Here is a 10,641-nt window from a genome sequence, read left to right on the forward strand (position 1 = left end):
TTTAGTGCACATTGGATACCAGGGAGGGTTCTTACCATGATGGCCTCATATGGTTATGGAACAAGCATCTATCGCTTCCACATAAATCTGGGATTCCAACAAATTATTAATATGGGTCCTTAAAGATAGATTTTTTACTAAAGACATAACGATCCGGACTGGTTTAGAAAAGACATACTGCCACGAGCACAATTATGGTAGCAAAGCGTGCAAAATAACTGAAAATAGTTTAGATGGAAATGAGTGAATTTTTTTTTTAATGTTTTAGGTATAAATGAACAAAAATGCTCTAGAGCAGGGGTGGGCAATTGATGGACCGGGGGCCACATGCAGCCCCCATCAACCCTCAACGTGGCCCTCAGGTCAATTTTTACATATCAATTAATTGGAAACATGACAAAATCTGCCATGAACACATGAAAACCAGAAATATGTCCATAATAATATTTGATCACTGGTATATGTTTAGTTAAATTTGAGACATAATTGACTGTAATCGTTTTTGTATCCTACAATTTGGCCCCCTGGCAGTGAGAATTAAATTAATGTGGCCCTTGCTGTGACCAAAGATACCCGTCCCTGCTCTTGAGTAATGAAATGGGGATCAGGTTCAGGGTCAAATTAGCATTATTTTATTAACTGTTATACTTAGATTATGAAGAAAAATGGATGCACAAGGCCCTTTTATATAAATTGCCATACACTTGATTTGTATGTCTTCTAACACTGCTGTTTGTTATAAGGTTTGTTGGGTACAGATGCAGAAGTGGAACTTTCAGGAGCTAACAAACCCTACAAAAGGGAAGTTGTCTAATGGTGAAACAAATCAGTTCTGGGAAGTTCACTTTCCCCATATGATGACCCTCAACCTGTAGCTGTCTCTCAGTTACTGACAGTGTTTCCTAGAATAAGTCTCTTCTGAAGTTAGTGACAAAGCACCGGCTTCCATTAAAGACATCCCACTTGAGTTTCCACTACCCCTTTAAAGAGTTAACAGAACTGTGGAGAGTATTTGTAATGTTACAAGAGTCAGTGTCAAATGTTTGTGTGTTTGAATTGTCTTCAAATGTTTTTTGATGTATTTAACTTAACCAGTCATGTTTTGTCCACAAATAAGGCTTGGTAATCAAAGTCTGTGTATCTGCATTTGTTATCATTTTTGTAGTCCTAAAACATTGATTCCCAACTGGGTGTCCGGGCCCCCCTAGAAGGGGCGCCAAAGATCTCAGAGGTGAGGCTAAGATACAAGTGGCCAGGCTCCAAGCAACAAAGGTTAGGAAACACTGTTTTAAAACAGTCATACCTTATCCAAGTGCTTTTGGGTGAAATACTCGTGCAGGATGGTGCCGATCGGTAGGTGATTTTGGCGCTGCCATGGCAACTGCCATCTGGGAGGAGAAGGCATACTTTGACTACTCCTTTATTTTCTGCACTGGGAATGTGAAAGGTCAGATTTTCACCAGTGTTGTCCCAAACAGGAAACCTGAATAAAATAACAGAGAGAGAAACAACAGTTGTTAGTCGTACATCAATATTCACTTGTCTGCATGGGAAACTTTTTTAAAACATCATAGTAAGAAGCATTGCACCAAAATCTGCCACAAAATAATTTAACACCCATTTTAAATGTAAAAGTTGGTGTCTACAGATTGCATCCATCCAAATTAAATTGTCTGAAAACAATTCAGTTTTCTAGAAATTGCATGTGTGAAATAAGCTATTGAATTGTTAAATGAAATGTTAAGAGTGTTAGAAATAACTCACTCTTGTGGTGTGCAGTCTGCCTGGAACCTCACTCTGATCACAGAACTGAGGTTAAAACCCTTCAACACTGCATTGTTTCTGCCGTAGAAGGACACAACACTGGGAGTGATGGAGGAGATCTGTGGTCTCTGAAATGAAATGTGCACTAGATTATTATTATGTGAATGAGGTGAAAACGAGGGAAAACAGTGTGTGAGAGTTACGGTTCAGACTCACTGAGAAGTTCATCCATGACTCCATCATCTGGCAAACACCGTCCTGCAGGAGAAGGTGAGTAGAATATGTTTAGGCAGGTTTCCATGACATGCGTTGGAAAGGGATTAAGCTAACAAAGTTCAAAAACATGAAACAGTACAAAAATGAAGCTTAAGGATTATAACAGTAAATAAAAATAAAAATAATTACATTTCCTACTCCTTTATTGGCCCAGGAACATCCGTTTGTGGTCCAGCTACACCCAGCATCAATGCACTGCCGACACCTGAAGACAAAACAGTTCATGTAGTTTTCTTAGGCACAGCGCTACTTGGTCCGGTTAAGGGGAAATGCCATTGTTTTTGTTAAAACTTAACCTTAAGTTAACCTGATCTTTTAACAACACACCAACAGGTATTTCTGAACTCTTTCACTTCATTTTTCAACACAGGAAGTTGCAGCTTATCTCTAACAGGGTCGGATCTTCCTGATGCAGTACAGGGCAACTGGAAAGGATCATGTTGAGGAAATCAAGGCCATGTGAACCTTAAATGTTAGCTAGAGTTGAAGGTGGTGTTCATTCATACATTTCGAGACATTAACAAGGCATGACAAAATTCTTGCTGGGACTGTGAAGTCATCTGGCAGGAATGACAGGAAGAGCTAAGTATCGTCAGCATAGCAATGGTATGAGAAACCATGAGAGCAGATATTTGCACCAAGTGTGGTGGTGTATATTGAGAAGAGAAGGGGACCGAGCACTGACCCTTGAGGCACCCCTTTGGACAAATTGTGTGCACCTGATGAGTAATCATGTTGAACCTTATAGCAGAGATTTCTAAGGAGACTAGTCTGTGAACTGTCAAATTATTCAAGTGCAAAACTCATCCCTGCCTCAGATATACCAAAATATAACAGGAAATCCCCCAAATTTGAAGGAAAAACATTGGTTTTCAGACTTCCTCTCTAGATAGCTCATCTTAAGGAAACTATCTGTTTTCCATCATTTTTTGGTTCATTTCAGTCTTTGCAAAATAGGGGCATGACAAGTTTAGCTATTCTTTCTTATCCCTTATTTTCTACTAAGATTTGTAGAAAATGAATAGTAGACTTACAAGACAGATGTTGGTGGTCCACTAATTTTGGTGCAGTTGAGAAGGTTCAGCCGTTCTAACAGTTCTGACGTCCCAAGTCCAACCTTAAGTTTAATAGGCAGTCCTGTTAAGTTAAAAAATAAATACAGGGAATATTTAACCTTTTTAATTTCATGAAATTCTTGACTGTCCTTGATTTGAAATACTTCAATTCCCTTGGTTATCTTAGAATAATAAAATTGCTTACCTTGAGCAGGAAATGTAGTATTTTCAAGTATGAAGGTGCACTGTGGGAATTGTAGTTCATGGTTTTTCATTTTAAAATGTTCTAATTGACAGATGAAGTTAGAAAGTGCACTCTTGCCCACCGACAGATGCATCTGGATGGTAAGTGTGATCTGAGAAAAGTCCAGATATGAGAGTATGAAACAGGAATTCAAAATTTCATCCAAAAAGCAACTGTACTTGGTTAAAGTTCTGGAAGATGTTTCACCTCTTCTCTGAAAGGATTTTCTTTGGACCAATCTTTCAGAGTGAAGGTGAAATGTCGTGAGAACTTCCACTAAGTCCAGCTGCCTTTTGGATTATACTTCAAGTTACCATGACCTGGACGACTGAGAACCTTCAAAAGAAAACTGATAATAGTTCAAAACTTGTATATAGCCTGCACCTGTCCAGTGTTTTCCTGTGCAACTTTGTATGAAACCATCTTCTGTTGAGAATCATCAGGAATGGACAGCCAGTCTGAGTCTTTGCAGTCATCTTCAAACGTACAGCTAGGAGGAGAAAAATTAAGTTTTAAACAAGTGTTTATTTGCATGAAGACGTTGTTGAAAGATCAGAAAGAGTTATGCAATTGTTGAATTTGTTTTATCATATATTTACTTTTTCTTTTATTATCATTTAATCAATTTATAATTTACTTCATATATTTACTTTTTCTTTTATTATCATTTAATCAATTTATCATTTACTTCACATATTTACTTTTTCTTTTGATATCACTTATATATACATATGTCATATAGTCGCTATGACTTTTGGTTTTTGGCTTTATTAATATTTCCTGTCAATCCTACACACACCTGCGGTGACTACGCACCTGAGAGGTCAGGATGAGTGTGCCATAATTTGAGCAAAACCACATACCAGCTCGTAGGCGTATAGCGTATTTGCGAATCTGCCTGGTTCACGGTCTTCGAACTAGAACCACATATGAACTTAGTATCACTTGTGTTACCTTGTATGCCTTGACATCAAAACCACACATGAACTTGGTTGAACTTGGTATCAACTGTGGATGTATCTCGTTTCTGCGAATATGCTTTGTTGAGGTCTTACAGAATCTTTACAGAAGTTATTTTTTGCTTTTCTAAAGGACTCCACGTCACTCTGACTTTTGAATCCACATTTTGGGACTTAGTCTCTGAGACCAAGATCTTTTAAAACCTCAAGTGTCTACACTCTCGGGTTTAGACTTTGGTCTTTGTGTTTTGCTTTTACTTTTTACATTTTTATATTTTTACTTTTACTGTTTTGTATTTGCATTTATTTTATCATTTGAAGTTTTTTAATACATTTTCGGAAACTTTTTGAAATCATTTTCTGACTGAAATCATTTACACCACAAAGACCGGAGTCTCCCTTAAGGACCCCGTGAACCTCGAAAGGTAAGCTTGAGCAGTAACACCACGGCACACTTCTACTGACTTTTACTACACACCTCATACACATCTAACATCCTAGCGAGGGGAGTTCATAGTTATTCCCTCTCAGGGGGCGAATCTAGTGTCCTATACCAGGGGTTATTCTTGAATTCAATTATTCTAGAAATTAATGTTAGGCAGATAATCCTAGGGCTGTGATTATAACTTGTCCATCTGTCCTCCAAAGGGTGTTAGTGGAGTAATTTTACATAGCTCCAGGTACTAGGGGTACCAGGTACTAGAAAGGGCAGAATATCGGCTGGTAGGGAGCGAGCTCTCACTTAGTTCTAGGAAAGAGTAGTCTAGTTAACTAATGGGAGGTGAGCTTCTGTTAGCTATAGTAAAGTTATTCACCCCTTTTTGCATGTCCAGGACATGCTACAACGTCAACTGCAGATGTTGTTTCTCTGACCTTTTGTCAGATCCGCACCAAACACAGTACGGATCCTGCGCAGACCAACAGTCCTGCAATGTTTTGTAAGTGCTGCACTTTGACACTGGAACACGATTTATCTATTAAAAAGAAAACACAACACAATACAAAGCAACTTAGCAACACTTTATAATATAGCATGCATATGTCAAAAAAAGGTACCGCAAATAAATCCAAAAGAGAAATAAACCTACCTGGTTTTGAAATGGCACGTACACATGTTTAAGATCCACCTGATCTAGATGTAATGTCTGAAACACTTTGCGGTCGTCACTGGTTTTGTAGAGCACTCTGGAACACGTGGTCTGGTACTTCTTGTCCACAGCAAGCTGAAAGTGAACACATAGTTGTATCTTTCTGTGAGACTAAGCTGCTCTGCTGACGGATATATTTGGAAAGTTATTTGCAGGCACAGTTAGCGGCGGCTGTGGTCTTTTTTTTTTTTGAAGTACAGTTGCATTAGCATGAATGTCTGGTTAAAGCAGGGATGTCAGACATCTGTTGCCGTATCCGGCCCGACAGCAAGTTTCATCCGTTTTGGGAAGAAGGAGGAAATGTATTGAAAAATATTTTGAGATTTTTTATAAATTAAATATTTGTAATAGGCTACGTATTTTCCCCGAATTGTATTAAAACCTATGTAAAATGATACGAATATTAATTAAACGGGGCACTTTGAACTATCTTCTCAGCAGGGAATATCACGAGCTGCTCCTGCTTTACGCTGGTAATACATCACATCAGAAAACAGACTGAACACCTGAGAGAGGTGACACAGAATGCAGGTTTTCAATAGAGATCGAAGGAGCGATATTTCTTTAGTTTTATTTGCTCACAAGTTGCCAGAGTCGTATCAGAGCTACGGGACTTAACGACAGACACACCGCTGCACTGCGCGCACATCCTGACGGTCTTCAGCTCTGTCCACACTTCTTACCAGTTTCTCCTGTCTTCACTGATGTAAAACAAAAGTTTGAGTAATAATAACAAAGCTTCCTATGGAGTGAGCCACAAAGAGCAGCTCGTGCAAATAAAAAACAATCATCTCCGCCATGCGTAATGGCCCAGACCATCTCCTCACATCCAGACTAAGTGTAGGTTGCGGACACCGGCGTTTAGCCTGATGCATCGACCGACTAGTTTTACCTCTGGTTATTGTAAAAACAGTAAATTAAAATGAATATTAACTGATTTTAATTACAGATGGTTCATTTTTAGGTCACCCAGAGGTGAACGTGTTGTGTTGATCACCTAAAAGTTTCAGCGCGACATCACTTCTAAATGCAGTAGCCTACTGTTGCACCTTTATCACCAGCTTTCATCAGACCGTAAAAATATAACTATTACTGAACATTTCATTCTTATCCAAATACGATATCATGCACATCATGGCACAGATTCATGGCGCATAAAAAGTCAGTGACAGAGTTAGATCACGATAGTGCGGACACGTAGAAGAACGGACTGCCAGACTCATATCAAAAGTGGTTTAACTGAGTTTACTTAGTTGAAGAAGGTGAACTCCACACAGAGCTGATCAGACTGCAGTGCGCAACGCTGAAGGATCAACTCAAGTCTGTTGGTTTGGAAACATGTTATAATTTTATAATGCCTAACACTAAAATACCTGAAGATGACTTCGGTCTTTGCATCAAAGACACTCTGTTTGTTTGTGACAACATATTCATGTGAGCAGGTTTTATCTGTAATGAACCTTAACGAGTGCAAACGGTGCTGTGGCCTGACACACACAGATCTAAAGTCTCTCTTTCTCTCTCTCTCTCTCTCTCTCTAATGCACTGATCCCAGGGCAGGTAGAATAACCTGAGTCAAAGTTTCTATGACCTTGAACAGCAATATTAAAACATAATATAATAATCTCAAACAAAACATAATTATTGATGTTGTCTACTGTAATGTTGTATATTTAAAAAAAAAAATTGCAAGTACCTTTTTTGTCTTTTATTCTAATCATACAATTAAAGCATTTGTTAATTGGTGACTTTCAGCCTCAGCGAAACGCTTGTTCACCTCCGACACCATGAAGTGTAGAAAACGTGTAAGAAAAAGAAAATGGCTCCAAGTCCAGCGACATCAACGCAATATTTATTACAGCAGAACATAGTTTGTGTTTGGCATCGAGGCTCAGGAAATCTGTGGGAGCTGCTCAGGGTTGGGGTACCCAGAACATTATTGGTGAAAAATTGAAAATGTGTGTGAGGGGTCAAACTAGGATTTTTTTTAGGATTCTGAATCCATTGCAAGCATGTTTAGCACAAAATCCACTCCTTGGTGGTACATTGGTTAGTGTGCGAGCCCCATGTATGGAGGCTGTAGTCTTCCAAGCGGGCGGTCCAGATTCAAATCCCGCCTGTGGCTCCTCTCCCGCATGTCATTCCTCACTTTTTCTCTCTCTGATTTCCAACTCTATCCACTGTCCTATCTCTCCATTAAATGCACAAAAAGCCCAAAAATAAAAATCTTTAAAATACAGTCCTCACTGATATCAATGTCTCGAATACTAGTTAGAAAACAATACTGCACCACAATGTCAAATTAGAGCTTCGATTGGGCCCGAAATATCCAGGCTGACCGGACCCAAGCCAGGCCTGTCCATCCAATTTGCTGTATCTATGGGCCTGACCCAGAAGAAAACCCAACTTTAAGCAGCTCTTAAGGATTTTCTGAAAACATTGATGAAGAGTTTTCTTGGTATTGAATTCATTCCTATATTTATTTTACTGTAATGCTCTCCTTTATGGTCTACCAAAGAATATTCATTCAGCTCCAATTAATTCCTGTGATTTTAAAAAGGATTGTATTAGTTTATTAAGCACTGCATGGCCTTGCACTGGACTACGTCTCAGAGATGTTTTTAGTTTATGAACTAAAGATCCTCCAGCTCTTCTCTTTAAATTATTCCACAGAGAAAAACAAAGATTTTAGGTGACACTGCTTTCAGCCACTACGCTATAAGGCGCTGGGACGGTCTGCCGAGGATCTGGAACTATTAATACTTTTAAAAGTAATGTTAAAAAAACATACCTACTCAGTCTGGCTTTTATGTAGGCTAATGGTTTTATTTCTTAGTCGTATCACTATTTGTATTTGTTTCTTTAATCTTTTATTTTCTTAACTATTTTTATTATTCACTCTTTACCTTTTTATTCTTCATATATTTTTTTATTATTCCTCTTGGTGAGCATTAGTCTCTACTTCTAAATCCATTTTAAGTTTTACCATGTTTTGTCACTATTTAGTGTTTTTTCCCTCATTCATCAGCTGCTGTAAAGCCCTTTGAATTGCGCTTGATTTGTATGAAAGGTGCTATAGAAACAAAGCTTGATTGATTGAAGCATCATTATTGAACTGAACTAGATTCCCCTCTCTGCCCTCTTTGCTGTCGTTTAACTTCTCCCAGTCTGCAGTAATGTTGGCTTCCAGACTCTTCTTCTTTCAAAGTAATTTCCTGAGATAGTGAATGTTCACTTTTTACACTCACCTTAATGAGCTGCCCATCTCCCGTCCCGATGAAGAAAACCATCCAGTTTTTCTGTGTCACCGCCAGCACAGAAGTCATGTAGTTCTGCTTGAAGATCACCTTCTTCGGCTTCAGTGTCTTTGGCTTTAAAAGAGTCAACAAATACCTCATCAGATATCACAACAGTGTTTATAATAACGGCCAATTACGACTCATTAATGTCAGCTTCCGTTCATCGGGTTGTTTTTATTTTATACTATATTATTATTATATATATTGATAAATATATATATATATATATATATTGATATATATATATTTTTTAAAGACATATAACATTACTCAGACTCATCTAAAATGAATTAATATCTAAATGGGTGATATGAATCTGCAAAAACAGTCAGGACAATTTCCTGACACGTTCAATTTTTTTTTTTTCATTTTGAAATAAGTCAGCAATGCCTTGTTCCTTTCGAAAAAGAACTGACAACCAGACAAGATTGCACTTTGAATTAACTGTCAATACTTTTTACTTGATTATGAAAATGTTTTTAGATGCAGAAACTTCCCCTAAGATTATTAGTAGTAAATATGATGCAACAAAGTGAGCTTCTTTTCCTCCGTGCATTTGTTTCTCTAGCTTTTTAGAGCTTGCTCATTTATTTCAATAAGGATTCCAATTAATGATTATGCGGGTTCTTTTTGATTCTGGACGTGAGATTGCTTGCACTTGAAATGGAAGATTGTTTCAGTGTGGTGTGATAAACCTGGAAATACTAGCTCTGTGTTGAGACAACTTCTTATGCTCTATTGAAACTTTTTGTACATTATGACGAACCTCATCCTCTTTCTGATCACCACAGTCAGAGCAGAAGTCCGGGTCCATATCTTGCTCTCTGGTGAGATCAGGGCTGATGTCGAACAGCACCAATTCGGTGTTGGTTTGTCCTCCGTCCACACTGAACACGCCGCACCAGAGCACCGGCGGACCGCCCGGGATCACCGAGGAGGCGATCAGTCTGAGTCCTTTCTCTCCATCAGAGACTCTGAGAGTTGCGCCCCGGAGCGACTTCAGAGTCTGAAGTTTACCTCCTTTGCCTTCAAGCCAAAGGAGACGCACTTTGTTGTTTCTGTCTTTTGAGGGCAGATTGGAGAAAAGATAGATGATGGAATTAATCTGAAATCCATCCACAAACTCCACATCGTCTTCCCGTATGATTTTAGGACTTCCTATCTCTTCGCTATTAATAGAAAATATTAGTCCTGGTTGATTGTTATTCGTGTTACAAAGGTTCACTGCATCTGACAAAGCTGGGCAGCCTGTCTTTGTCGGCTCTTTCTTGTATTGCTGCACGGCGGTGAGAATGTAAGTCTCTGCCCGGGTCCGAGTCTCCACACTCACCAGGAGGCTCACGGACGCACTACTGCGCCACAAAGAACCTACCTCGGTTTCTTCCCAGTACAGAACATTGGCAATGTTCTTGAAGTCCAACAGTTCACAATAACCGCACCCCTTATCAATAACACCGCAAACTATCACATTTTCGTCTGCAACATGCGGCAATAACACGTTGACACTGAACGTAACGTTCCTCTTATCAGAAGATCGGGTTAACTTTAGGTCTTTTGTGCCAGGAATGTGTGCCAAGAATCCTCTCTGGCTCAGACTCCGGACCAGAGTCAGGTCGTGGTTTAGTTGGTACAGCATCTCCTCAGTAGCGATGTAAACCGTGCCATTGGCCACGGCGAAGTGACGGAGGTCTCCCTTTAAGTTAAATCTTCCATCCTCCTCCAGGCACTGAGCCGCTTCTCCCCAAAGAATTAACAGAGCAGGCAGGAGGATCATCATCGAGCAGAGATGGCAGCTTGTCGCTCATACACTGACGGTCCTCATGACACTCTGCACTGCTACAGAAAGTCAGTGGAGTCGTGCGTAAAAGCGCAGTGCGCCTAGTTAAAAGGAGAAGT

General features: G+C 39.3%; 1 protein-coding gene across 1 annotated transcript; it reads right to left on the reverse strand.

The window, feature by feature from the left end:
* Nucleotides 1-1,151: 1,151 nt before the first annotated feature.
* Nucleotides 1,152-10,641, reverse strand: LOC132956729 (plexin-C1-like). Its single transcript, XM_061030339.1, has 11 exons — nt 9,512-10,641; nt 8,695-8,811; nt 5,387-5,521; nt 5,172-5,272; nt 3,724-3,829; nt 3,301-3,451; nt 3,075-3,177; nt 2,170-2,245; nt 1,981-2,022; nt 1,765-1,892; nt 1,152-1,483 (listed from the first exon to the last, which is right to left on the reverse strand). The coding sequence occupies exons 1-11, from the start codon at nt 10,520-10,522 to the stop codon at nt 1,168-1,170; spliced, it is 2,286 nt and encodes a 761-aa protein (XP_060886322.1). The 5' UTR covers nt 10,523-10,641; the 3' UTR covers nt 1,152-1,167.

This window comes from Labrus mixtus, chromosome 22, assembly GCF_963584025.1.
Source record: "Labrus mixtus chromosome 22, fLabMix1.1, whole genome shotgun sequence".
Taxonomy (NCBI): Eukaryota; Metazoa; Chordata; class Actinopteri; order Labriformes; family Labridae; genus Labrus; species Labrus mixtus.